Source organism: Prunus avium, chromosome 6, assembly GCF_965620075.1.
Source record: "Prunus avium chromosome 6, drPruAviu1.hap1.1, whole genome shotgun sequence".
NCBI classification, from domain to species: Eukaryota; Viridiplantae; Streptophyta; class Magnoliopsida; order Rosales; family Rosaceae; genus Prunus; species Prunus avium.
In genome coordinates this window covers 33763447-33789819 of record NC_142289.1, presented here as the reverse complement: position 1 = coordinate 33789819, position 26373 = coordinate 33763447, and the positions used below count along the sequence as shown (strand labels likewise).

The window sequence follows — 26373 nt, the reverse complement described above, 5'->3', positions numbered from 1 at the left end:
AATTCCTATCTTATTAGGATAAATATTTGCCTTGTTCGAAACGACATCGTCTCGACCTATAGACGAAAAACGGTTTACCCAATTGAATTATATTTGTTGATAACTTGATATATTGAGTCGGGTTAACTTTCCCCAATCACAAAGTCCTTTCATTGACGCTTTTGCTCTTCGAGAAGCTCCGCTTCGCCTCCGATCAGGGTTTCACAGGTAAAGCTTCAATCTTTCCATGTCGAATTTCGCTCTCTTTCAATTCGTCTCTATCAATTGCAATATATAAAAAAGAACCCTTTATTTTGCATCCCACCGTACGGACAATTTTCGATTTTCTGTTTGAGAAATGCTCAATTTTTTGAAGAGAGTTATTCGGTTGTGCTCTCTTCTCATCGGAGTCCGTTTCTGTTGCATAAATTTCTGCACGCAATTTTGTAATTAGACAATTGAATAGGAGTTCAAAGAAACTCTAGAATTTAAATTTCAAAATTTTCGACTTATTAGGGTTCTTGTTTGATCGCGAATGAACTCGAAGAGTTCTTAACTTTTGATTTCATTTAAATTCAAGTAGTTGTTGCGTTTTTCTTTTTTGTGGGTATAATTTCTGAGAATTCTGATTAGCTTGTTTCTCTCTAGGGTTTGATCTTCGAATTTCAAAATGCCTGCCACAGCAGGAAGGGTTCGCATGCCCGCGAACAATCGGGTGCATAGTAGTGCCGCCCTTCAAACCCATGGTATATGGCAGAGTGCAATTGGGTATGACCCCTATGCACCCAATAAAGAGGACAACAAGACTTCTGCGCAACCCAATTTGTCGAACTCTGAACCAGACGCTGAGAATGCGTATGCGAGCTTCCAGGGCCTCCTTGCGCTTGCCCGTATAACTGGGTCCAATGCTGATGAGGCTCGTGGGGCTTGCAAGAGGTGTGGCCGTGTTGGGCACCTCAACTTTCAATGCAGGAACTTTCTGAGTGTTAAGGAAGACAAGGAGAAAGATCCAGACACGATTCAGGCTGATGTTGCGTCTGAATTGGGTAAGTTGAAGAGGAAGCTGGGTAGGACGAATGGGAAAAACGTGGCTGAGAGTGAAGAGAGTGAGGATGAGGATGAAGACAGTGAGAGTTCAGATTCAGATTATGATTCAGAGATTGAGAAGATCATTGCTCAAAGAAATGGGAAAAAGGCCGGTAGAAAGGATTCTAAAAAGAAGAATGAAGACTCAGATGTTGATGGGTCGGATACGGATTCCGGGGAAAGGAAGAAGAGAGGAAGGTCGAAGAAGAGGAGTAGCAAGAGGAAATACAATGATGATTCAGATGATTCAGATGAAGGTAGGAAGAAAAGAAGGAAGGAAAAGCGGAGGAAGAGGGATGAGTCCTCAGACGAGGATGGTGAGCGCCGGCGGAGGCATAGGAAGAGTAGGAAGGAGAAGAGGAGGAGGAGAAGTCATCGGTATTCGGATGACTCTGAATCTGATTCGTCTGAAGATTCTCATTCTCATAAACACCGCAGTCGGAGGAGCAGAAAGGCAGTCACACCATCTGATTCTGATGATGATTCACGGATCGGTAGGGGCAGGAAGCGATCTGAGAAGAAGAGCCGGAAGCGCCATCATGAGGATGATGAATAAATCGATCTAGGAATGGTCTCAAACTGTGTACCCCAGGAAGCCAGCTTGAATCTATGTAGTTTGCAACAATATGCTATTGCAACCTTTGTATTGGTTCTGTTCATTTGCCTGCACATGATTCTGTAGTATTTGGCTGTTTTGCTTTATGAGATGTAACTATCACTTTGCTCATCGGAAGTTTGAACATTTCTGGTATTAGTTCATTCGATCTTGTGCTGTTTTCTTGTATGAACTATTATTTCATCCTACTCCTTGAATGACATTTACAGAGCATATTGTGCTATATGTTTATAAGATCATATATTTCGCCCTAGATTTGTTTTCTGCAAGCTTTTGAATATATCCCAAGTGTTGCTAATTAGTAAAGTATCAAGGAGTATTGTAATTAGTTTTGTTCTGTTGATTTCCTCGAAGCTTTGGTTAGATTTGGTTGTTTTGCACGAATAAACTTGTTACTAATTATCTACTAAGAAGCTTAATAGCTCTTTTGATTTTCAGTTTCTGATGTCACTTGTGTTGTAGGTTTCTTGCTTGTGGTGATTTCTGGTGTCACGAGTGCTTTGCTGCAATTTTTTATTATTTAGAATTGGTCTTCCACTGGCATTTTTGTTAGCTCTAATGACTAATGCGATGTCAAGTGAATACAAGCAAACATTTTGTGGGTTTTCATCTCCTTGTGCGTATTCTTGTGGATTTTCATAATTACTTCATATTCTTGAGTAGAAGCTTTAGTTTAATGGAATAGACTCATGTTTCACAAGTGGCCAAGTTTTTGTTTGAAGGGCCAAAACTAAGCAAAGCTCATATGCCACTCTGTCACAATAAATATAAGGACAACGCACTTTATTCATCACATTAAGGAAGTCATGGATGGCTACATTGCTTGGATTAGTAACAGTAAAAACTCTTATCTGACAGCAACTTCAGATCCCATGTATCTACAGAATACAATTTGCTGTTTTCCCTTGACAAGTGAAATCCTGAAAAATGGGTACAACCACTATTTGTCCATTTTTTTTTCAAATAAGAAAAAGGGGGAGATTCTCCAAGAAAAAACAAAGAAAGGAAAGGCCAAGATAGCGTGACCGCACCCTCTCGTGATTTGATGACTAATCTTGTGTTGCAGCTCCCTGGTTGAGCTCTGCAAACCTCATGCCAACACGCATTGAATGCTTTAGGAACTTCTCAGCACATCGCCTGACACAGGTTTCCTCTTGCTTCTGCAACGATTTGTGCTTGAAGGTATCAACGCAATCAGTGAAGCATCTCTCGACAAGTGAGTTATACATCCTCAAACTGCAAGGAAATTCATACTGTTAGCAGATTTGTTCCATCCTTCAGAATGGAAATGGCATCAGACAAAGCCTATCAAATTTACCTCCACCAATACATCCTACACAGAACTAGGCAAAGAACTAGTTCAAAGCTATGATAACAGTTCTTTTACATGCAAATAAGCATCCAACTTAGAAGCCAGGTACTAAGAATACCTTAACTTTAGTCTTGGTTACTAATAATAATGACTCTGATGTTCTCTTAAGCACTTTGCCTAAAATACTTTGGGTATATTAACATTGCTTAATGTACATGGTTGGATTAGCATGTCAAAAGGCGAAAACAAGTAAATGTAATACAAAATGGGGCAACACAGTTCTCTTATGGATGATATATTTCTCTCTGAACCTGAACATGACAAAGTCTGCAGGAATCATGAAATTTGTACTAGAAATGTCTACATGAAAAACAAGATTGAAGGTACAAGATCATTCTTCTCCCTAGTAACACAAATGCTTGAAAGAAACAAATTCAGGTGATCAAATAGTATCTCATATATTCTTTATCGTTTTATTTGTTACTTGGGTAAAATTCATATACTCAGGAATAAACAACATTTGCATTAACACATAACTAGTGTAGTTCCCAAAACGTCCAGAAGCAACACAAATGTTGCCATGGTTTTAAGGAGAACTTTTATATGGCTTCACAAAAAAAGAGTTTTCACAAAATTAAACCATGTGACCCAAATAAAAGAGGAATTGTGAAGCAACAAATCTCAGTCAATCAAATGACTTGGATCTTCCATCTTCCATGCTCTTCACAAAATTACTAAATCTTCAGAGGCTTAGCAAAAAAGTTTTTACCCTTTGATTCCGACTTCATCAAAGATACAACGCGATAATAAACAAACATTTGAGTAGCAATTCAACTGGAAATAAAAGCACAATACATTGCGCTACAGAGAACAGATTGAAGCAGACCAAACGATCAAAACATTCCCCACTACAAAATACATTAGAAATGCAAGAACAAATTAAATAATGCAATACCCAAAATTCTATTTTAGAATCACAAGCTTCTATCCTTACATTAACATAACCGTTCTCAAATCAAATAACAGAGACTCAATGCAGCAAAGACCAAAATTCTCTCTTTATTCAAGTGAAACATTACAAATTTACAAACTTGGATGAACATTTCATGCCTGTGCCAAATTTCGAGTTTTTTTTTCTTCATATTATCAAGCAGAAATTCAGAATTTGAGAACCCACAAGACATATGAGGAAATGTAGAAACTCGAAGGGAAAAATTGGGAAATTAATTAGATAAAAATAAAAACCTATCGCGGATCTGGAGCTGATCGATCATAGTGGCCATTCTGAGCTTGTCTTCCTCGGGAAGGGAATCCAGATCTCCTATCATGCTCTTGTCCATACTTAGATTTATCAAATATTTCAGGATTTTTGCTAAATTAGTTACTCTCTCTGGAAAATCACGAAGTTGGGGTTTATGGACCAAGCTCGTGTAACAGATCGCTTCCCCTTTATACCCAGTTAAAACCCTAGATTTCGAGGAGACGAATGTCATCATATGCTCGTAACGGCGCCGTTTGTTAGCTCTGTCTTCTGAGTCGTATTAAGATGATAGTGGCCGTTGGATTTGAGCATGCTATGAAAATTCAGAAATTGGCTTTAGGTGCCTTAACTTTCTTTTTCTTTTTTAAAAGAACTAATATGAAATAATAGTCCTTTTCATTTTTACAAGAAAACAGAATAACTACACTAAGATAATTGGAGGATAATTCGAACTCGGGTGGAAGAGCTCCGGCACACTATTATTGCTAACTGAACCAACCTATAGATTTACCTTTTTTTCTAACTAAGCATTTGTATTTTGTGGGATTTCATTTGCTACTTTGCTTTTTTCCTTTGCCCTTTTCTTTACTAGCTAAATGAAGAAAACAAAAAAGGTCTTTATTTTGTGGGTTTACGTCATAATTGAAAAGTACAACATAATGGCGTTTTATTAATTGGCCAATTTAGTCCCTGTGTTTGTATCTGTTAACAAATTTGATCATTTTTGTCAAAATTATGTTTTTTTTTATAATAAAAAAAGATATTTAAAATTAATTAAAAATCTGTAATTAATTATAAAGATTTAAACTCAAATAATAATAATGCTAAAATGATTAAAACCCACACAACCTCAACCTCCACTCCTCTAATGGCCTCGATTCCTGTAGAGAAAAAAAAAAAAGGTTCTTAGTTGAATTGATGCCTACTATTTTCTTACTGCAATTTTTCTTCTGTCTTCTGTCTTGAATTTTCTCATACTCTTACCCTTCATCTTTATCTCCTCTCCGATCCATCGGCCTGAATGTCGTCGACTTTTGCTGCAGCGAGGATGATCAATTGGCGGTAGAGCCATCAAGGTTACGGTGACCGGCTACGAAGATCTTCGTGATTTGTTAGAGAGGAAGCCGCAAGAGAGAGAGCCTGGTTGTGGTTTCGGTTGGGTTGGAATGGTGGTGAGGGTGGCTATGGGTTTGGGGTTAGAGTGGTGGTGGTGAGGGTGGTTGGGTTTAGGAAGTGGTTGAGGTGTGAGTGTGAAATTGGGGAAGGTGAAATTTAAAAAAAATATAAATTCCATTTTCAAATTGAATTTAAAATTTTATAATCAATTACATTTTTTTAAATTAATTTTAAATATTTTGTATATACATTTTTAAGAGAATGGACCACATTGACTAACATATACAAACACAAGGACCAAATTTGCCAAATTAATAACACAGAGACTAAATTAGGATGAAACACAGGGACCATTTTAACATTTAAGCCTTTATTTTAACCCCCAAAAAAATATTTCCTAGTTTTAACCGAACAAGATGCGGATTGGACTGAATTGATTAGAATATTATTTTGAATTGTAGGCAGTATGAGATTGGAGTAATTCAGTTGTTATGGTTTAGTTTATAAAATTTAGTCTCATGTTTGTATTAGATCATTGCTTCATATAAACTTTATTTTTTTATTTACATCATATTATTTTAAGCTATTGTTCAATTTAATTGTATTAGAAATGGTATTGGTAGCTTGCATATGAAGTTAGTTCTATAGAGCTCTTAACTTATAGGACAATTTGTTAAGAACTAGTCAAGGATTTGGATTTGCACTACAATCCCGTTTTTAAATGAAGGAGCTTTGACCTTTTTTCTTGTGTTCAGAATCTCTTAAGAAGTTGTCTGGTCCTCAATTTGGTGGGGTAACACCAATTGGCCGCCAAAACTCTGGACCTCTTCCTCTTATTCTCCGTGCAACAGGTCTCATTACATCTAGACCCATTTCTTATGGCCTACTAAATGCTTTTGAGGCTCCTCGTAAGAGTACTTCCACCTATTTGCCATGGCAAAGGGTAAGGGGAGGCAAGGGCTATTACTATTCATGTGAATAGTGACAACCCTTGCAAAAGGCTTGTGGTGTTTCCACCCATTGCCATAACAACCATTATTCACATGAGATATGAGGAGAGGAATTTGTATAGAGTTTTGGTGTGGGAAGTGAAAAACATGACTAAGTATTTATTTAAAAAAAATTCTAAAATTTTTAGTATTTTTTAGATTTTTTATAATTTTTTTTGGTTGCTGACGTCAGCAAACCCAAGCTAGAGCAAGGGCTAGTTTTGCCTGAGGGCTAGCCCAAGCTTGTGGAGCCCACCAACAGCCCTGGCAGCATTTGTCCCCTGGAAGCCCTTTTTGGGCCTAGGCCCCCCTTTGCCCTGGGCCGCTGGAATCGCTCTAAGGTATGTGGTGAAAGTACAAGGTTCCTCCATTGTTCACAACCAGGCCATTACTACTCTTAGCCAGGACGACGAGTTTTCGTTTAGGAAGAGCTTCCCAAAGCTAATATTATGGTCTTTGATTCTACTTTTCGTGATGGGGTTCATAGCTGGTGGTTTTATTCTAAGTGCAGTCCACAATGCATATCGTCTCATTATGGTTGTATCCTTTTTGGTGCAGTTGCTACATTATTCACACGGAATACTTGTTAAAAGTATGCCTTGAAAGCCAATTATTAGATGAAATCTTTCATGGAAACTTCAAATAAACCAATTATTTAGGTTTACACAAAAGGGTAATTATGTCAACAGAGGTGACGGTCCATGCATGACCATTGACCTATTTGACAAGTCCATGGATTTACGAGATAAGGAAAGTGATCTTAATGAGGTTAGATGCAAAGGGACCTTTCCCTATAACTCAAACAAAAAATGTTCCCGGTCATAGGATCGTTTAATTGGGCATTGACGAACCACAAAGATCGGTACACACTCTATCTACTTAAACATAAGGGTGACTAGTCTTGAGTCATTCGTGTGAGGATACAGAGATAAGTGCATAGGTGCTTGCAAGGGAGTGAGTTCATTGAATGCGATCAAACTAAGGAAACTTGTATGAAAGTTCTACTTGCATATCAAACAAGATTTCTTCAGTTGCAATGACGCAAGGTTAATTTTTAGACCTGAAGCACCACTGTTGTCTTATGGATAAATAGTCGATCTCTAATTAATCCTTAGACCTGAGACCCATCCCCCCCCCCCCCCCCCCCCCCGGCAAACACGAACCCAAAACCCCAGCCCGCAACTACCCATTTTCTTCTCCCCTATTCCCCATGACCACCACCACAAACCACCCATCTCTCTCTCTCTCTCTCTCTCTCTCTCTCTCTCTCTCTCTCTCTCTCTCTCTCTCTCTCTCTCTCTCTCTCTCTCTCTCTCTCTCTCTCTCTCTCTCTCTCTCTCTCTCTCTCTCTCTCTCTCTCTCTCTCTCTCTCCCTGTGTTTTTAATTACAACAAAAGGGAAAGAGGTGAAATGGGAGGGCCCTTTGTTTATTAAAATGATTTTTTTATTTATTTTATATTTTATATTATTTTAACATATAAAATGTCCAATTTGCTCTCATATTTAACAACAAATTAAATGAATGTTGAGATTTAGATAATAAGGGGGAATTGACAATAAAAATTAGTTTGTGTACTTAATTTTTCAACCAAGAAAAAAAAAGGATTGAGAGTATAAATTAAAAGTAACATACAAGTTTATGGGGTAAATTTACAGTTAACCCAAAAAGAAAGTTTAAGAAGTTGACTGAGTTTAGTGCTCAATTCCCACACATCACAGACCTTTAATTACAGAGCCCACCACATAACACTGTAACAGTAGATCCAATTAATGCCCAAAACTAGGAGATTCAGGCAAAATAAACCCAACAAACCTTCCTAATTCCAATCCTATAATCTCTCTGTCATTTCCATCCAATACCTCTCTCTCAGTCAAAGAAACCTGAGAGCCTCAGCCACCTCCCGATGTCGTGGTACCTTAGCAGAACACCTTCTTCAGCTTCAAATGCCAAACCCAATGATCAATATTCCACCATTACTTTACACAATTCCATCTTCCCAGTTTCTGATTCTGGCCTTTTCAATGATATTTGCATTGTTGAAATCCCAAACAAACCCCTCATTGATCACAAAAAAGACAACAACAAAAGCAACAGCAAACAAGTAGAGACCTTTCCATGTTCATCATGGGAATGGTTTGCCTATCAATGCTCTCCAACCCAATTCCATTCTGTTGTTGTCCCTCGGGCTCTGTCGCCGGTGTTCAGAATCCAAGTTATTGGGGTCCTGCCTGAACATTTCTTGTGTGCCAAGCTGGTGCAGAGTCCTCATCAGCCTCATGCCACCCTGTGTACCTATTCATGCAGTGGAAATTCGCTTCATGATGTGCCTAAAATGAATTGTGAGGATCGGAACCCGTTCGGTGCTGCCTGTGCCCTTCGTGATGGCTGGCTTTATGTTGCAGGAGGCTATAAGGGCAAATCTTCCAGTAAGTACTGCTATAATGTTCATCCAGTTTCCTTCTTTTGTGTATGCCTTGGTCTTGGAAAATATATTAAAATTAGGTTCACACTCAAATATAACCAATTACCCAATTAGGTTTGCTGATTGGGTACTCAAGCAAGCAATTTTCAATTTTAATTTTAGCCCTGGGTCACACTAAGAATAACTAGGTATATCTGCCACATTGATAATGCTTTTGTAGATGACTGTATACTGAGTTTTTTTACATGGATTCAAAGCCAGGATTCAAGTGCTTTTGTAACAGATATTTGCAGAAACTTCAGACACAATTTCATATAAATTGGTAACAATCTCCTAACATGGATGCTGATCAACTACTTATGTTTGAGCCCCTTTGGACCACATTTGATGTGTAGTAAGGAACCACCAGTGAAAATTAGATGACCAAAGACTTGATTTTGATAAACTAGTCTTTGAGGCTAATAAGAATCATAATCATATTTCTCTGATCATACTTAGATTCTCTCCCAACCACACCACTTACCATGTGGAACTTGATGTGTGATATGCAGATATTGATCCTTCATCTTACTTGAATTTGGTTGAACGATTGAACCTGAAGACATGGGAATGGCAATCACTGCAAAACATGCAAGAACCGCGAGCATTTGCAGACGGCTTTACTCACAAGGGCAGGTTTTTCGTGGTCGGTGGTAGCGCAACTCTCAAGCACTCGGCCGAAATCTACAACCCCAGCACCAACTCCTGGGTGTGCTTGAAGTCATTTGTCCCCAAGGAGGCAGATGGGTTCACTGCAGCATCACTCAACGGGCGCTTAATGTTACTTACTTGGTCAGATCAGTTAGGTGTGAAGCTGTGGCTTTGGACTGTATTGGTTAATCCAAATTTGATATGCAGGTGCAGATTGATCAGTTTCTTTCCAAACCAAATAGTTGAGAGGCCAAGACTAAAATCACATGGAGCAAAAATGGTTCAAGTTGGGGGAAAGGAGGTGTGGGTTTTGGTGGGAGAGAGTGATAGATTTTGCCTGCAGGTTGATGGATCAAATGCCTGGCCAGTTTTCCCAGCACCAATGTTTAGGCCTGGTGATGGGCATGAAGCTGTGCAAAAGGGTCATATCTATGCCTTTTCTTTCACGGATGGAGTTAGATTGAGTTGGAGAAAAATCCCTGTTTACTCGATTTGAGTTCTATCAGTTTTTCTGTTATTCATTTTCCCGCTAAGTAGATTGTAGAACAATGACTGTATTGCATATTTTCTGCTAATGCATGCAAAACAGAGTTATGCTACGAAGATACAAACTTTGCTGTCTGTAAGTTAAGCAAAACTGCATAAGTGAGCCCAACTTTCATCTTTGTCATTCTTGTCCTGTGTTTCCTTCTTTATTAAACAGTTCAGTGCAATAAAATCCCCCTACCTCTTTTTGCATTTTAGGATTCAAATCAAACAAGATGGTTCTATTTCTCAATCTTTCTGACTTGCTACTACGAAACCAAGGTGGAAAGAGATTCAGAAAAATCAGTCATTCACAACCGTTGACGAAGGATTCCTCGAAAAGTTAAGGATTGGTAATCCTTTTTTAGCAACATTGTAATCATATCCAATTCTAATAATAATACAAGTTGGGTTACGATCTATATCAATGGAAAATTCTGAATCAAAACATTGAAATGAGCAAGTGATGGACAAGCAATTAAAAGTTCAAACCTTAACCATCTCCATAAGTTAAGATCTCACATGGAGTAACTAATGGACTAAGCACATGAATATTTTTTTTCTTTGGTTTGGGGATTGAGACTTGCAATTATAGCTAGATAACAAAGTTCTAACCAAAGCTTATACCTTTGCCTAAAAATTAAAGAAAAATTGATGGCAAGATTAAAAATTTTGGCTTGCAATCAAGGCAAATGCCATTTCGAATATTGACACATTCACATGCACTTGATCCACAGGCACCGCCTGATACAAATGAGGTTGGATGGAGCTTCCGATGGCATTTCGGTAAAACTGCCCATTACTGAAAAAGATCATAAATACAAAGACCAATCTCTCCCCAAATGTCACCATAGTGTTACAGTCTCACACACATACAAACACAGAGAGAGAGAGAGAGAGATAGAGAGAGTGTGTGAAAGTGGTGAAAGAAGAAGAAGAAGAAGATGCCAAGAAGCAGTTTCTCAGGGATGATATCAGGGCCAAAGGTTGACGTGATAATCGACTTGGGGAACCCCTTGCTCAACCATACCGTCGATGGCTTCTTGAAGATCGGAACCGTACGTGTTTTTTTATGTAATTTTTTATTTATCCTTAACATTTTTGTTTCTTTTCTTAATTAATTTATTTTGCTTCTGGGTTTTGATCTTTGGGATCAATGCTTCAGTTCAGAACTTGAAAGGCGTCGTTTTTTTTTTTTTCCTGGTTTTGTTCAGGTCGCTGCTACAAGAGCTGCTGCAGAGGATGCTTACCATGTGGTCAAGAAAGGTATTTTTTTATTTTCATTATTGCCAGTCCAACTGTTTGGTTCCCGAGAAACACTGAGGAGAATGAAAGAGAGGAAAAGCTTTAATCTTGAGTCTCTTATGAAAAATCACTCTTATTATGTGTCGGTTTCTTGTCTCATTTGGTTAAAGTGTTCATCATTTCCTGTTTTAGTCTGATGGTGTTAATGGTGTAATCGTTGTAGAATAAGATTTTTGTTTTTGTTTTTGTGACATTTACTGATAATTTCAAGTGATGTTTACAGGGAGCATTTCCACTCACGATGCTGAGCACACTGTGAGTTACTAACCAGGACCCTCCCTTGTTTAATCCTCTGGTTTACAATTTTGTTACTTGTATGATCTAAGAGTTGTAACTAGTACCTACTTTAAATTAATTTCAGCGTCATCAGTTTTTTTTCTCAATTGGTTTTATTTAGTTGATCTATTGCTTCTCGGGGGTCTTACTCCTACTGTGCTAATTTGTTAAAAGAGGTGTGTTGTTTATCAGTACACGTCAGAAAAAATCGGGATATTATACAATTTCCTAATCCTACTAATTGGAAATGTTGTTTGTGCAGTTGAAGAAGATGTGTAAAGAAGGTGCATATTGGGGTAAGTAGAGTCATGTCATTGAAAGTTAGATGTATCATGTATGTATGCATGAGATTATGTAAATCTTCTGGGAAAATGTTTCCACTTCCTTACTTTTGAACTTGGTGAACCGCATCAACAATTTCTTCTATTACACTGACAGGAACTGTAGCCGGAGTGTATGTGGGAGCAGAGTATGGTTTAGAAAGGGTCCGTGGCACCAGAGACTGGGTATGTCTGTTCTAGTTCTAGATAGCTAGTTCTACTATACATGGGCTTTTAGGAAAGAGCTAAAGAATGTGGTTCTTGGTTGAAAAGTTAGAACTCTTATGTTCCTCAGATACCTTACTTGATAAATAATTTTCCTACTTATTCATTTTGAGTTTGCGCATGTAGCTTCTGATATATATTTTGTTTCAGATATCTCCACTTACTAATTTATCAAACTCTAACTTCTATGTTCCTCAGATCCTCCCGTTGCCTTGCTTTTCGTAATTGTTCATTTTAAGCATGCACAGGTAGCTTATGAAATTATATTTAGGAGATTGCATGGTATTTTTCTTGTGAAAGAAGCTCACGTTAAATCTTTGCAGTCTTTTTTTCTCCTTTTGATTTTAATCCCATATGCATACCAATTTCAACCACAAATTCATCCCAGGACTAAATTCTAATCATTGAGACATGACCGAAGAACTATCAAAGAGTTCTTGTTTCAGACTTGACTATCAGTTTTTCACAAAGCTTCAATCATGCCATTTCAAGTTCATGTTTATTTAATAAAGAAAATTTTCGGACTTCAACTAATACTGCTGCCTCTGCTCATTCTTTTTCTTTTGATTTCTTGCAGAAGAATGCCATGATCGGGGGTGCTGTGACAGGGGCTCTAGTATCTGCAGCCACCAATAAGGGCAGGGATAAAGTTGTGGTGGATGCAATTACAGGAGGTGCCATTGCAACTGCTGTGGAGTTCATCAACTATCTCACCTGAACATGGAAGTATTAAATATTCTACCCGATCTCTCTGCAGATCCTGAAGAACTATGTAGTAGGTTTCTTGTGTCATTTTTCCCATGAAGTTGTTGCATTGTAAAACGAATGTTCGAGTCTTCTTCAACTAAACTACTGAAGGTTGATACAATGGATTATGAATCCCATCTTCAAATATTATCATTCTTGAGCAATATGTTAGATGCTAACAGATATTGGTGCAGGCTAAAATTATACGTTTATCGTTGTTGGGGGTCAATTCATCCTTTTTTCACTTGATAAAGTGAATTTATAATCTGGATGCGAATCCTTCAAGAACTGTGTATGCAACAGCCTAAACTGGTTGATTGCATATTAATTGATTATTGGCGGTATGAACTTCTATTACAATTTGATGATGTACAAAAGTGGCCAAAAGATTCGTTCAGCAGTCAACATTTATATAATGATGAATACTGAGAGATCAAACCTCCTAGAAGTTGCATAGCTGATGAAAAAACAACATTGAATTTTGGGGCAATCATTTTATTCTCCAGTTGATATGTCGTCAACCATAAGGATCTAGAGAGTAGATGCTTGCCTAAAAGCAATTCTCAAAGTAAACTGCAATCTGTCTCCCGATCCCTATCAGTGTTATCATTTGTCTATCTCTCTCATTATGTGACTAAATATTGTTCTAAGCATGTGACTAAATGTTGTGTGAGAAATAGACACATGCTCACGTGATGTACAGATAGACACATGCTAGTATACTGGTTGCACCTTTGTTGAATTCACTGAAGGAAGGACTGAGCATTGGCAGCACTTACAATGAATTGAGTTGTAAAGGCTAGTCACAAATGGGTCCATTACGCATAAGAAAAGCAACTAATATTACATTACATTTACATTCAACGAGCAACTTATGCATTATCTTCCAATTACAACATTGATAAACATTTTGTGTAAGAGGAATCAACGGTTCAATATTAATTTATTAAATGTATCAGACCACCTTACAAGTTACAACTATATTACAACTCAGAATCAGGTTCGAAACTGCTCCGCAAGTTTCATCAGACTATAGGTTTCGGCGTCTGGCCTTGCACCTCCTAGAATCATCCTCTTCAAAAGATTCGAATCATAAATTTTGGCCTTCACATAAGCCTTAATTAAAGTGTTGTATACAAAAGTATGTCTTGCATACTTGGCTTTCGTAAGTTCTTCAAACAACTTCTCAACGTTCCCTACATCACCATTCTCAGCGAAAGCCTCAATTATTGAAAGAGTGGTCTCCAACCATGGGGTAGAATTCCTGACACCATTGCTCATTGTCGAACTCATCCCCAACTCTAGAGTCTTAATGGCTTCCTCTACCAATCCTGCTTTTAAGCAACCCAAAGCAAGATGGCGAAAGGTTATGGCATTTGGTTTGCACCCATCCGCCTTTATTTCCCTGAAAAGCTTAGATGCTTTATCGATAAGCCCATGCTTGCAATACACAGATATCATAGAATTGAACTGCTCAGTAGTTTTCAACCCTTTTGCTGCCTTCATCTCTAACCAAAGTTCTTCAGCTCGGCTCAGTTGGCTGATTCTACCAAATGCTTCAATTGCCACCACATAACTTTTTGACCGAACATGGGGGAGTTCCTTCACTAAACCCCAAGTTCTCTCTAACTCCTTCTCCTTCCCTAAATAACCATACAACATAATTAGAACATCAAGTGTTGACCAGTTACTACCTGTAACTGACTTCTCTAAGGCCTCAACATACGCTTCAGCTGCGGTATACAACCTTGCCACTGCATGGGCAGTAGCTACGATGCAGTGAGATATTTCATTCGGCTCAACTTTTGCTCGCTTCATATCGGAGTATACCTTCATCAATCCTTCGATATTGTGTTCGTTGGTTTCTATTTTCATGAGAATGTTGAATGTGGAGGCATGTAGAACCACCTTATCAGCCCTCATTTGTGCAAGGATTTTCACAATCAACTTTTTACGCCTTGAAGAGGAATGGAGAATAATGAGTCGATTAAATACCAAGTGTGAAATGGGATGACCCAATTCCCTCATTTTCTTCATACACTCGAGTGGAAGCCTTATTGCACCCTTATCCAAGCAAGCAATCACAAGATTGTTGTAAAGCAGCTCATTTTGAAACTCAAGAGGAACGCGTGTAAAGAGTTCTTTACCTTGAGATATCCCATGAAACTTGGTTGTAAATTCCAACAGATAAGAGTAGTCTAGTTCCTTTGGCCTGTAGGGCCTTTCTCTGATCACCCATTCCATTACCTGTCAAAAGCAATAGCTTTAGCTTTAAAATCCATCAACCCTCCACCAAATTGGTTCAAATTTCAAAAGGGTAGTAAGATTGGTGGTCCTGCTGCAGTATGGCTAGTGGGAATTGAGCTGCTAGTCATCAGAATGTACTTTTGCAGGATCAATATTACCACTAATTTAAAGTTTATCACACATGGAATGGAATCTTAAAAAGCAATACCTCCTTATTTATCCCAGAAAAGAAAAACAGCCAGACCTCCCTTTACCTGAGGCTAATTGCTTTGGCTGTCTACAAGAGCTTGTATAATATTCCCATTGTAATTTGAGAACCCAGAAACAACATAAAACGCAATGCTTAATGTTCTACCAAAAAAATATTCACATTTTTCTTTTCCTCAATTTTCTCAGCAACTAAAAGGCAGGCAACTAAACAAAGACAACCAGTTAAATCTACCTATGATCAAAATGAAAGCAGAGAGAGAGAGAGAGAGAGACCTCAAGAGCGCGTTTATTCAACTTGAGCTTCCTAAGACGGTTAATGGCGTGAAAGATGTCACCTCTATGAATGGGAAAGCCATCACCCATCCAGCCCTGGAAAGCAGACCCAACTGGTTCTCCATTAGGCAGCTTCTCAATCCTATAAGATAAGCAGGACCTGGATTCTTCTCGTTTTGACTCGGAGACCTTCTCGGTAAAATCATTTGGTGTTTGGGTGCAAAGAAAAAATTTGAAGCTAGACGAGATTTTATTGGCAGAAAAATATGGGACATAAACTGTTCGAGGTTTTGCCTGAACGAACCTGCGCTGTATCACAAGGTACAGCGTTTGCATGCTTTACTCGGAAGCAGCAAACACTGAAAGCAATTTGCATCAGGTGGCTGCTAAGTGCTAAAATTCCCAACCCATTTACTTAAGCCCAAAATCTGAAATTCAAGCGAAGGCCCTACCTAGAAGCCCAAATTGACTAACCCAAGTTTATAAATCTCTGATCTGTACAGCAACAGGGAACTTTTAATTTTCTAATTGCACCCTAAAATCAGATAAGGAGCTACATTGATAAGATTTTAGATTTTTCGTTTTGGGTGCTGGTTATACTACAGAAAAATTTGTGTGAAACAGGAATAACATTGTTTTGCAATCACAGACTATTATCACGCGTGACATATTGTAATTGTCTATTTCACACAACTGTTTCTTGGTATGCTAATCAAATTATTAAAATGGTTGCTTCTTCTTGATTCTAAAAATTTTATAAGCAAACCAAAGAGAAGTATGAGCTTATTATAATGGACAAATATTTTATACACCTGTAATTAACCAGTAGTTCACTTCAAATACACAAATAAATGGCTCTTTAACTAATCTATTATATGACAAATATCTTTTGTGTGGTTGAAGACTTTGAATCCAATTCCAGTCGCATCAGAAGAAATTTTTTAAAAAAAGATATGGATCATGACCAATACTTATGCTGGTGTCATGCAGACAGCTGTATAGTTTGTGTCTTATAAATTAATGGCTCAAACCAAAAGTCAATAAGAGCTCTCAGTTCATCTTCAGCACAATTTGATCTCTCATTTCCAACCCCAAGCATGCAATATGATAAATATGCCTCAAAATCAAATCCAGAAGAAAGCAGACCAAGAAACACATATATAATTAAGAAAGATGTAACATACAGATGTAGCCACAACCCACAAAGCAAATCACAAACCCTAGCTAGCTAGCTAGGAGATCATGGATTTGCAGATCAAATGGCAATCTTATTTTACAAAAAGCACTAAAACCCAACTTGGAAATTCAACTTTAACACTCCTTTTCTTATTTATAGAGATCATGGCAGCTTTTTTTCTTGGCCTTGTCTTAGCTTTGATCATTTGTGGCAGCCACATGAGCTGCAGCTGCAGTTTGATCCACACTTGCAGCCATTCTCTGCTCCATAGCTCATCTCAGAACCCTCATAGTACCTGCAATCATATCATGAAATTAAAACAGAGTTCATGTGCATGGAAAATTTGATGAGAGTTCTTTTTTTTTTTAAGAACTTACATCTTCGCAGGTGCAACCCCAGCAATGATGGTCTCAGTAGAAGTGGTCTCTGAGTAACTCAAGTCAGGGTAGGCACAACTACACACATATATACATACGAGAAAAGAATATTAGGCAAAACGAAAGAACAAATTAAATAATTCCTAAATGTTCTAGAGAATGATAACATGCATGGTTAGAGGAATAGAAGAGTTACTTGCAGCCACTGCCGCAACTGCAGCTTGAGCCACAGCTGCAATTACCGTTGCCGCAAGACATTTTTGTTAAAAGATTTGGTGAATGAAAAGGAGAAGGTGGTTTGTTAAAATGCCTGGGAATTGAATTCACTCAAAGTCTGGGATGAGTTTTCTTGTGAGGGCCTTGGCAGCTTTATAGGGAGTTGAAGGTTGAACTGGGGGAGATCCACCGTACACGTGGAGAAATCCTGGACGGCTATATATCTAGTAGAATTAATTAAGTTGTCTGTCCTACAAGGAAAAAAAAGAACCCACCACTCCAATTGAATTGATTGATATCCATCCACCTAGTTTTTTGTGCTATTATTATATACTTACATTTCGTGACGAAAGAATATAAGGGGAGGGGAGACGATCTATCAGGGGTAACGGTTCCTGTGATCGCTTTGCCCAAGTAAAGATGAAAAAACTTGGCTCCTTAAAATTGAGAAGTTATCTCTTAAAATCAATGTAGTTTGGACGCCTGTTAAATTCCTTCACCCCCTTTTTTTTTTATAAGAAGTTTGTCAATTTTGCTAGAATTTGACAACTGTCAAACCCACATAATTTTAGGGGCTTTACTATAAAAATATGAGGGTACGAAATGCCTCCAGATAAGAACAAGTCATACCAGTTATTATGACTATGCCATTCTTCGACAATGACATTAACCACTGGTGCATCTTTTTTATTAAAATGATTGGTCTTTAATGTAATTTTTTATTTACTTGGGTGCACTTAACATAAATATAAATAAAAAAAATTACTAGAAAAAACATAAAATAAAATGAAGCAACGAGACAGTTAACAATTAAAGTTTCTAGGACTTTAAAATCATTTTCTCCGAAACCTTATGAGCACTTGTGTTCTTTTTCTAAATAATATAGTTTCTTTCATAGCTTTATTTACTTGCGTTTGTAATATAATTCTTAAATACTAAACTTTCAACTCTAGAGATATCCTTTTCAAAACTTAAATACAGTACTGCCAATGATGGGATCTTATTTCGTGCCATTCATGTTCGCCACTCAAATTTGTGATCTTATATGCGGAGGAGTTGGTTCTTTTTAATAGTCAAATAGGTTTTTCATTTTTCCTATCCCACTTTATGCTTTAAGTTGATAACAGTCCCATCTTTCCATCAAAGAGTTACCAAAGTGGTTGCTTTTTATTATACATGTAAGACTTATTTAGAAGAACTTATTTAGATGAAGCTAGTAAGTGCAAATTAAATGCCTTAAGTCAACAACTAATCAATGTTATGACAGAGTGTTCATTTTTTTCTGTGGTTAAATTTCTAAGAGAAATACAGTATCAGTCTACTTTTCTAGCTTTTGCTTGATCATATGACGGGTATCTTTTGGGTTTTTCAATTGCATATGTATGAGTGGTTGAATACTTGAAATCCGATTCCAGTCACATCCAGAAAAAATATAAATATATGGATCATCATGACCAGTACTTGTGCTGGTGTCATGCATACTTCCATATAGTGAAAACGCCAAACAAACATGCATCAAAGTCAAATCCAGAAGAACCCAGAACAACAAACACATATACTTAAGAAAGATGTAACATACAAAGGTAGCCACAAAGCAAATCACAAACCCTAGCTAGCTAGCTAGGAGAGATCATGGATTTGCAGATCAATATGGCAATCTTATTATTTTACAATAAGCACTAAAACCCAACTTGCAAATTCAACTTTTACAGTCTTTTCTTATTTATAGAAACCACCATCACAGCAAATTCTTGACCTCGTCTTGCTTTGATCATTTGTTGCAGCTGCAAGAGCTGCAGCTGCAGCTTGAGCCACACTTGCAGTCATTCTCTGCTCCATAGCTCATCTCAGAACCCTCATAGTACCTGCAATTATAATACAAATCAATTTAATTTATTTAAATTAACCTATTTTTAGCAGATATGTCTTGAAATTAAGGACTCGTTTGGGAGTGATTCTAGAGAGGCCAATAATTACTTGCATGGAAAATTTGATGAGAGTTTATTCCTAGAATTACTTACATCTTCACTGGTGCAACCCCAGCAATGATGGTCTGAGTAGAAGTGGTCTCTGAGTATTCAAGGTCAGGGTATCTTTTTCCACATCTACACATATATCATAAGACAAAAGAATATTAGGCAAAAAATATATATAATTAATTCCTAATTAAGAATATTAGGAATTATATTATAGAGAATGATCACATATATGGTTAGGGGAACAGAACAGTTACTTGCAGTCACTGCCGCAGGAGCAGTTTGAGCCGCAGCTGCAAGACATTTTTGTTCAAAAATAGGTGAAGGAGAAGGAGATGATTGTTATACTGCTAGGGAATTGAATTCACTCAAAGTCTGGGATGAGTTTTCTTGTGAGTTCCTTAGCTGTCATTTTATAGAGCAGTTGAAGGTTGAAGTGGTAGACATCCACCGTACACTTGGAGCAATCCTGGACGTCTAGATATCTAGGTAGAATGAATCAAGTTTTAAAGAGATTACTTGCACCGGCCAACGAGGCAGCAACGCAATACTCCAATGGAGATCCATCCACCTTGTCTTTTCTGTGTTGATTTTGGGCTATATAGCTCATGGAACTTGTTTTTTTTTTTTACTAAATTAATACCCTAGCCTAGGCAATTCTTATCAACCCACCCCACTTTTTTTTACTAAATTAATACCCTAGCCTAGGCAATTCTTATCAACCCACCCCACTAGACTGACTTTCCTCTCTCTCTATCTCATCATTAAAATAAAAATGAAGAGGCCTCACCATCTCCGCTCTGTGCTGGAATTATCAACACAATGGAAATCCAAGTCAAGCCTACCTTTTAGACTATGTAGCAAATTGGCAAATCACTATGAACTGAAGTAGCTAATCTAATCCGGTTTACCACCTACAGTTCTTTACTCTTTTCAGAATGCATTTACGTGAGAACATCATATTTCCTGAAACCTTCTTGACAAGGGTGATGTTTATGCAAATCAGTTGTGTTATATATGTAAAAGTCAGAAACTGGAATTTTTGGATTCTCTCTCTCTCTCTCTCTCTCTCTCTCTCTCATGATGGCAAAATAGGAATTGAAATTGACTTTGATGTTCTTGCTTGTATGAATTATTAATTAGGGATTTTGATAAATTGATTAGTTGTTGACACGTTAAATAAAGATGCGATAAAGGCCTAGTTTCTTATTTACAATTGAGGACATTTTCTGGATTTTAATTAAATACTTAATTTTTTAACTATTTAAGTATGTTTTAATCTACATGTACTAGCATTTTGAGGGGTAAGGCTCATTATGTCCACAGTATATTTTTTTGTCATTAATAAAATTCACTAGTACTGTCAAGTTTTCAATAGGTTCGAACTTGAGACCTCTGATATGTAAGTCAATGCTCTTTTTTACTAGGCTAGACCAAATACTCTAAAACTTTAATAGAGCATCAATGTTGAAAATGGAAGTTTGGGATCTTATTTCTTATCATTCATGTGCACCACCCAAATGAATTCCCCCAACTACTTATTTATTTGTGGAAGGGTTCTTCCTTTTCATGGTGAAATGGGTTTTTCATTTTCTTTTCCACTTACCCTTTCCATCAAAAAGGTTCCTTTGCATAAAATTTTGATGAAAGAGTCACATGCGCATCCACCAAGTGGCTGCTTTTTATTATACATGTAGAAACCAATGTTATGAACCAGAGAGCTATGATTATGGTTTTAAAAAAACTTGATTAGATGAAGCTAGTCATGGTTAATTGCTAGATTCAATGGCTTGTCTTTTTATTATTATATACATGAAGCTCTCTGCCTCAAGACAACTAACCTAGGCCTTGTTGCAGTAAACAAGATAAAGATTCACTAAAATATGGGCAAAGCTTCGGACTAATAACTCCATAGAAGTATCAGTCCTGGGATGGACAGATCGACCAAACATACATGAACTGACAAAATGGTCATTTTCTGTGGTAAATTTCTGAGAATATTATGGTATGGTATCAAGTTATCAATCAACTTTGGGCTTATCGAACACCCCATATCACTCTTATTGAATATAATATAAAAAATAATAATAATTGCACTTGTTTTGGATAAATTAAACAATTGTCAGTTTTATTTAAATCAATTTTAATTGACCTAAGTTTTGTTTTGGCCGGCAATTAATGTTCTTGGTAAATGACAGGCGTGAAGTCTGCTGCTTGCTTAGCAGACTTATTAAACGTACACATCAAAGAGATGAAAGAAAATTTGAGATGTTCTTGTCTGGGGTCCCAGAACAATTAGTCTAAAATATTTTCTTATAGACAAACTTTGGTGGCCCCTTTGGAATCCAACCCACTATGATCTCTTAATGTCTAGGAAGGTTGATGCTAAAAGACAGTCTAAAAAGGGGTTTTGGAATGCGATAAAGTTTTTCAAAAACATCACCAATCGAAGTGATAACATTTTTAAGGAATGTTATGATAACTCATTTGTGTGCACATTACCGGTGATTTCTAACTGGAAATGCATGTAGTTTCTATAATGGAGTCCATATATCCATTGACGTAGACCGACATTTTTTTGGTTAACTTACCTTATCCAATTATTGACACAAACTTGTTAATTTCTTTTGGTATGAAAGAGGCCTAAAGATTCAGGAGAAAGAAAGGGTGGAGGACATGATTTCGACTCTAGATATGAAGATCAGTGCTCTCTCTGCACTTTGTGCTATGCCATATCTCTATCCATCCTCACTTTTCTTGTTTGATTTATGTCGTTGTAGTTTAGTTCTCCTCACATGTGTTTTGGAATAGAGACACAGAAAAGAGATGAAAGGAGCCTCTCTCATTATTATCGACCAACCATTTCATATGGTGGGCCTTCAAGGCCTTCTATCCCCTGATTGTGGAGCATTCTTAATTCGTGAATCCAAAAGTGAGATGATATTCTTCAAATCTCTTCATCACTTGTGGCCTACTTTTCTTTTTCTTTTCCCCCCACGTTCTTCTCCAGTTCCCTTCCCTTCCCTTCTTTTTTTATTTTTTATTTTTTATTTTATTTTTTATAAATTTAATAATTAATTTTAAAACAAAAACAAGAAATAAATTCCTCCAAAGTTATTCTAACTTGCTGATATCCTGTGGAGTACTAAAATATTAAACTTGTTGGCAAAGTTATTATCTTCTGAAATCCAAACGCAATTGTTTTATGTCGCTTGTCATCTTCCTTGCATTATTATACCTGACATTGACATGTATAAAATAGATTACATCAATGATCCAATGTCCATATACTGTATTTCAATACTGTGTGTGCTTAGCGTCAAAACTTAGAATTAAAAGTTTATGGTTAATCGTTTTATTAGTCCTTGAACTTAGACCCGATTTGTATTTGAGTCCCACATTTTCCAAAATCGTTCCCTTGGTCCTTTAACTTCACTTTCGTTAAAACAAACGGTCTTGACGTCAATTTTGTTAACTTTTTCTCTTAAATGCAGGGGCAAAATGATATTTTTATATTAAAACAAAAAAAATGAATAAAAAATCATATCTTTAAAATAACAATAAAAGAAAATCAAATAAAAAACCAACCAAAAAAAGAAAAGAAAAATCAAGTTTGGGGGAGCAGGACCAAGGATCTTGCAAATCAAATCACATTAGTGAGCTTGATCTTCATTTCAATCTGGTGATTCAAACATATTTGCTAACATGATGAGTCTGTCTGACCACTAAAAGAAAATCATTTGTTCATATTTTGAAATTTCATTTTTGGGTTACAATACATACATGGGTATACTGAAACTGAAAAGAAATGATTGCCTTACAGAAGTATAATTCTCAACTGAGAGTGTGATGTTCATGTGCAAAATTTAGTATGGATACTGCAAAACAATGTAAATCTACAACTCACGTTGGCTTTGAAATACCTACAATCTGAATTGAAACTCTACAACTCAAACAAATGATCATTGTGCTAAGCCGGCAAAACGATATTCTTTTCTGCAGAGATATCACTAACCTTTAGTCAACCAACCATAATTTTATCTAAATGGAGTCTGTCTGAAATTTCACCATTCACAAGCATCCTAAGACCAGTTTTTAGCTCTGGCACTCCTTCCTCCAAAACAGCACAGACAGGGAATATAGAAACATCTTGCACCCTTCTTTTCAATTCTTCATACACTTCTTCAGCACCGTCTTCATCTATTTTATTTGCTACTATCAAGGATGGCCGATTTGATAAACCCTCTAGATGGTACTCAAGCTCTAAAACTAAATCCCTAAGCTGTTCCCAAGGCGGGGTTCCCTTTCTACCATCCAATGCAGAAGCCAAGTCTACCACATAAGCTATAACTTTTGTTCGTTCTATGTGCCGCAGGAATGCATGTCCAAGTCCGCGATTCTCATGTGCACCCTTGATGAGTCCTGGAACATCCGCAACTGTGAGTGAAAAGTCCTCAAAGTTCAGATTCCCCAAATTGGGTCTAAGAGTTGTGAAGGCATAATGGCCCACTGCAGGCTTAGCCCTCGATATAGCCCCTAATAGAGTGCTTTTACCGGCATTTGGCATTCCCACCAGGCTCACATCAGCAATGCTCTTTAGCTCTAATATAAGAACAGCTTCAGAACCAGGCAAACCAACACGAATGGACGACTCCTCATCATCAAATACTTTCACAGAGGACACATTACCCAAACCACCTTCCCCTCCACGAGCAATAGTTATTCGTTGACCTTGTACAGTCAATTCAGCAACATTCAACTTAAGTTCTTCTTTTTTCTCTGTCTCATCTTCTGTGCAACTCTCAGATGAAGAAGATGAAGATTGAGAATGAATATCAGTTGATCCAACTTGGGTGGTTTTGCCAGCTGATTCCTCAACGGTTCTTTGAGGTTGAGATGATGAGCTGCCAGTATCCTCTTCTGTATTTAGGCTAGTAAGGGCAGAGTGCTGGTCAGATCCAGTTGCATCACCAGTAGGCATACCTGGAATCTCCCATGGATCCAAATCTTCAGAAAAATGGCTTACAACTACAGAAGGAATTTCACCCTTCATAAGATGAATCACAGTGCCAATGGGCACTTGGGCAACCTAACCAAAAAAATAAAAGAGGAAAAAAATTTACAATCAATTCTGCTTTCTGATTTGGATAGGTGGCATACGACAGACTATATGACACAATCATGCAGGTAAGTAGGACTGCTAAACACAGATACCTTATCTGCTCCTCTGGTGCCAATTTTATTCTTTGAGGATCCATGTCCCCCTCTCTGTGCAATCTGGAATGACATAACTAATACTCAATATCAATGGTGGATCATAAAGCTAAACATAGTTCAGAAAGATGGGAAAGATAAGAGGTACATACAAGGTGAGGTTGCAAACCGCTGAAGTCCCAAACTCTTGGGGAACATTCCAAAATCACATCACCACCTCTTCCACCATTCCCACCTACATTAGCTCCCGGGTTAGATGGAAATTTCAGGAATGCCACAGCGAAGAAATGTTCACAATTTCCAAAAAGAAAAATCAGAAAACTGTTGAAGTAGCTTGATTTGAAGTAAATATATAACACGCTGCTCAATCAAAAGTTGATTATAGTCATTGAACTATTATAGAGAACCAACCATCAGGTCTTCCACGGCGATCATGCCGACTACGGCGAGTGCTGGTGCAACCACTGCCACCACCACCCCCTTTAGCATAAAGCCTGAACCTGTCTATCATTCTCCTTTCCTACAAAGAAAGAAAGAAAAATCCCAAATATCCGAAGATACTTTGCTATAGAAAAAGACAATCAAATGAAGAAAACTGGGAAGAATAAGGCCTGATGAGAGAGAGGCAGGAATGTAGCAACCTGTAGAGGGGCAAGCTTCGACTTCTTGTGAGGAGCATCACAGTAGGAAGAACACAAAAAAAGCCATGGAGACTTCGAAGCCTGCCTCAAGGCCTTTATGTGCGAAAGCGATTTTGTAAGGTGCGCCCGCATCTGTTTCCTTTTTCTTACCCCTCAAACTCTTCTTATGCCTTCAATGTAAACCAGCTATCAGCTTGCTATCATGTGATGCTAGAGACACAGAAAACAAAAACGGAATATGATATACCAGTGAGAAAGATGTTTTCTTTCTGAAATTTTTTAGTCCATTGCATAAATTGAGACGGCCTTTCAAATGGACAAATGAACAGCAACACATCTATACAAGAAATTTTGCGCTATTTAATGCATTACTGCCACTAAACTCACCACAATCACCACCAACCTTCAAATTTATCATGGGTTTAATCTAAGAAATTAACCAGAGGTCACCCCTTATGTAAATTACCTTATACACTATATTATCTATGTGAATCACAAATCCCTTTTGCTTAAAACTACCAGCAGCAAGAAACTGTCTACTACCAGAGGAAACAATAAGGCAGGAAACAGTATAGAACGAAGTCCCAGAAATTATCAGTATTGAATAGAGATTAAAAAAAAAAAACTATATGTTGCAATCAAAGTAACAAGGATAGCATCTGAATTAGAACACTGTTTATGATTGAACCCACAACTCCTAAACCCCATGAACACTAGGGGTTAAGAAAAATATTCGAAATACCAAAAGAAACCGAAGCTAGTCAGCGTTGGGGAAAAACAGAACCCACAAAAATGTCCTCATTGAATATTGCAACAATCAAGGAGAATCAGACAGAATACCCACCTTGTTAGGCGTCGCTGTTGGATTAGAGGATGAAGGACGTTGAAGCTTGCAACTTGCGACTTGCGGGAGAGAGAGCGAAGTGAGAGCTTGCAACGAGAACGAGGGAAAGTAAGCGCTGGCAGGCTGGACAAGACCAACAGTGGGTGGGCTGGTGGGCTTATGGGCTGGGAATGATTGATGGGCTCTAAGATTATATTAAGAGACACACTACATGGAAAATTTCAAATTTATATATATATAGCTTCATTAAAAAATATATAAATATTTAAATTTGTTAAGAAATAATATATATATATATATAATTTTAAAATATATTAGAAAAACTTTT

The 26373-nt window shown here is 37.4% G+C and overlaps 8 protein-coding genes across 9 annotated transcripts; 3 read left to right on the top strand and 5 right to left on the bottom strand.

Moving 5' to 3' along the window:
* Nucleotides 1-49: 49 nt before the first annotated feature.
* On the top strand, nt 50-1904 carry CXIP4 (CAX interacting protein 4). Its single transcript, XM_021972776.2, has 2 exons — nt 50-207; nt 628-1904. The coding sequence occupies exon 2, from the start codon at nt 650-652 to the stop codon at nt 1619-1621; it is 972 nt and encodes a 323-aa protein (XP_021828468.1). The 5' UTR covers nt 50-207; nt 628-649; the 3' UTR covers nt 1622-1904.
* A 539-nt stretch (nt 1905-2443) lies between these two features.
* On the bottom strand, nt 2444-4485 carry TIM9 (Tim10/DDP family zinc finger protein). Its single transcript, XM_021972786.2, has 2 exons — nt 4239-4485; nt 2444-2917 (listed from the first exon to the last, which is right to left on the bottom strand). Exons 1-2 carry the CDS (start codon nt 4331-4333, stop codon nt 2731-2733), a joined length of 282 nt encoding a protein of 93 aa, XP_021828478.2. The 5' UTR covers nt 4334-4485; the 3' UTR covers nt 2444-2730.
* A 3655-nt stretch (nt 4486-8140) lies between these two features.
* LOC110768922 (uncharacterized) lies at nt 8141-10142 on the top strand. The gene is made up of 2 exons (XM_021972798.2): nt 8141-8786; nt 9334-10142. The coding sequence occupies exons 1-2, from the start codon at nt 8264-8266 to the stop codon at nt 9966-9968; spliced, it is 1158 nt and encodes a 385-aa protein (XP_021828490.2). The 5' UTR covers nt 8141-8263; the 3' UTR covers nt 9969-10142.
* A 689-nt stretch (nt 10143-10831) lies between these two features.
* On the top strand, nt 10832-13023 carry OEP16-1 (outer plastid envelope protein 16-1). Its single transcript, XM_021972810.2, has 6 exons — nt 10832-11055; nt 11212-11263; nt 11526-11557; nt 11841-11874; nt 12017-12084; nt 12701-13023. Exons 1-6 carry the CDS (start codon nt 10942-10944, stop codon nt 12839-12841), a joined length of 441 nt encoding a protein of 146 aa, XP_021828502.1. The 5' UTR covers nt 10832-10941; the 3' UTR covers nt 12842-13023.
* A 672-nt stretch (nt 13024-13695) lies between these two features.
* On the bottom strand, nt 13696-16221 carry LOC110768706 (Tetratricopeptide repeat (TPR)-like superfamily protein). Its single transcript, XM_021972552.2, has 2 exons — nt 15601-16221; nt 13696-15117 (listed from the first exon to the last, which is right to left on the bottom strand). Exons 1-2 carry the CDS (start codon nt 15934-15936, stop codon nt 13867-13869), a joined length of 1587 nt encoding a protein of 528 aa, XP_021828244.2. The 5' UTR covers nt 15937-16221; the 3' UTR covers nt 13696-13866.
* Nucleotides 16222-16738: 517 nt separating this feature from the next.
* LOC110768849 (metallothionein-like protein 2) lies at nt 16739-17512 on the bottom strand. Its single transcript, XM_021972716.2, has 3 exons — nt 17351-17512; nt 17155-17232; nt 16739-17072 (listed from the first exon to the last, which is right to left on the bottom strand). The coding sequence occupies exons 1-3, from the start codon at nt 17410-17412 to the stop codon at nt 16979-16981; spliced, it is 234 nt and encodes a 77-aa protein (XP_021828408.1). The 5' UTR covers nt 17413-17512; the 3' UTR covers nt 16739-16978.
* A 1391-nt stretch (nt 17513-18903) lies between these two features.
* Nucleotides 18904-19764, bottom strand: LOC110768859 (metallothionein-like protein 1). Its single transcript, XM_021972726.2, has 3 exons — nt 19604-19764; nt 19392-19475; nt 18904-19235 (listed from the first exon to the last, which is right to left on the bottom strand). The coding sequence occupies exons 1-3, from the start codon at nt 19648-19650 to the stop codon at nt 19142-19144; spliced, it is 225 nt and encodes a 74-aa protein (XP_021828418.1). The 5' UTR covers nt 19651-19764; the 3' UTR covers nt 18904-19141.
* Nucleotides 19765-23072: 3308 nt separating this feature from the next.
* Nucleotides 23073-26202, bottom strand: LOC110768870 (GTP-binding protein Obg/CgtA). 2 transcript variants are annotated; one of them, XM_021972737.2, is made up of 6 exons: nt 26046-26202; nt 25202-25411; nt 24972-25080; nt 24713-24795; nt 24561-24623; nt 23073-24435 (listed from the first exon to the last, which is right to left on the bottom strand). In XM_021972737.2, the coding sequence occupies exons 2-6, from the start codon at nt 25331-25333 to the stop codon at nt 23368-23370; spliced, it is 1455 nt and encodes a 484-aa protein (XP_021828429.1). In that variant the 5' UTR covers nt 25334-25411; nt 26046-26202; the 3' UTR covers nt 23073-23367. The 2 variants fall into 2 exon arrangements, with proteins under 2 accessions (XP_021828429.1, XP_021828439.1); XM_021972747.2 differs by having other exon boundaries at nt 25202-25371; nt 26046-26185.
* Between the last annotated feature and the right edge of the window lie 171 nt (nt 26203-26373).

Coding starts and splice junctions, on each gene's coding strand:
- CXIP4 (XM_021972776.2), top strand. CDS start 650: ATGCCTGCCACAGCAGGAAGGGTTCGCATGCCCGCGAACAATCGGGTG.
- TIM9 (XM_021972786.2), bottom strand. CDS start 4,333: ATGGACAAGAGCATGATAGGAGATCTGGATTCCCTTCCCGAGGAAGAC. Junction 2,918..4,238: donor CAGCTCCAGATCCGCGATAG/GTTTTTATTTTT, acceptor ATTTCCTTGCAG/TTTGAGGATGTATAACTCAC.
- LOC110768922 (XM_021972798.2), top strand. CDS start 8,264: ATGTCGTGGTACCTTAGCAGAACACCTTCTTCAGCTTCAAATGCCAAA. Junction 8,787..9,333: donor CTATAAGGGCAAATCTTCCA/GTAAGTACTGCT, acceptor TGTGATATGCAG/ATATTGATCCTTCATCTTAC.
- OEP16-1 (XM_021972810.2), top strand. CDS start 10,942: ATGCCAAGAAGCAGTTTCTCAGGGATGATATCAGGGCCAAAGGTTGAC. Junction 11,558..11,840: donor CTCACGATGCTGAGCACACT/GTGAGTTACTAA, acceptor TTGTTTGTGCAG/TTGAAGAAGATGTGTAAAGA. Junction 12,085..12,700: donor TCCGTGGCACCAGAGACTGG/GTATGTCTGTTC, acceptor GATTTCTTGCAG/AAGAATGCCATGATCGGGGG.
- LOC110768706 (XM_021972552.2), bottom strand. CDS start 15,936: ATGCAAACGCTGTACCTTGTGATACAGCGCAGGTTCGTTCAGGCAAAA. Junction 15,118..15,600: donor TGAATAAACGCGCTCTTGAG/GTCTCTCTCTCT, acceptor TGCTTTTGACAG/GTAATGGAATGGGTGATCAG.
- LOC110768849 (XM_021972716.2), bottom strand. CDS start 17,412: ATGTCTTGCGGCAACGGTAATTGCAGCTGTGGCTCAAGCTGCAGTTGC. Junction 17,233..17,350: donor AGTTGCGGCAGTGGCTGCAA/GTAACTCTTCTA, acceptor ATATGTGTGTAG/TTGTGCCTACCCTGACTTGA. Junction 17,073..17,154: donor GGGGTTGCACCTGCGAAGAT/GTAAGTTCTTAA, acceptor ATATGATTGCAG/GTACTATGAGGGTTCTGAGA.
- LOC110768859 (XM_021972726.2), bottom strand. CDS start 19,650: ATGTCTTGCAGCTGCGGCTCAAACTGCTCCTGCGGCAGTGACTGCAA. Junction 19,476..19,603: donor TCCTGCGGCAGTGACTGCAA/GTAACTGTTCTG, acceptor ATATATGTGTAG/ATGTGGAAAAAGATACCCTG. Junction 19,236..19,391: donor GGGGTTGCACCAGTGAAGAT/GTAAGTAATTCT, acceptor TTATAATTGCAG/GTACTATGAGGGTTCTGAGA.
- LOC110768870 (XM_021972737.2), bottom strand. CDS start 25,333: ATGCGGGCGCACCTTACAAAATCGCTTTCGCACATAAAGGCCTTGAGG. Junction 24,624..24,712: donor GCGGTTTGCAACCTCACCTT/GTATGTACCTCT, acceptor ATGTCATTCCAG/ATTGCACAGAGAGGGGGACA. Junction 24,436..24,560: donor GCACCAGAGGAGCAGATAAG/GTATCTGTGTTT, acceptor TTTTTTGGTTAG/GTTGCCCAAGTGCCCATTGG.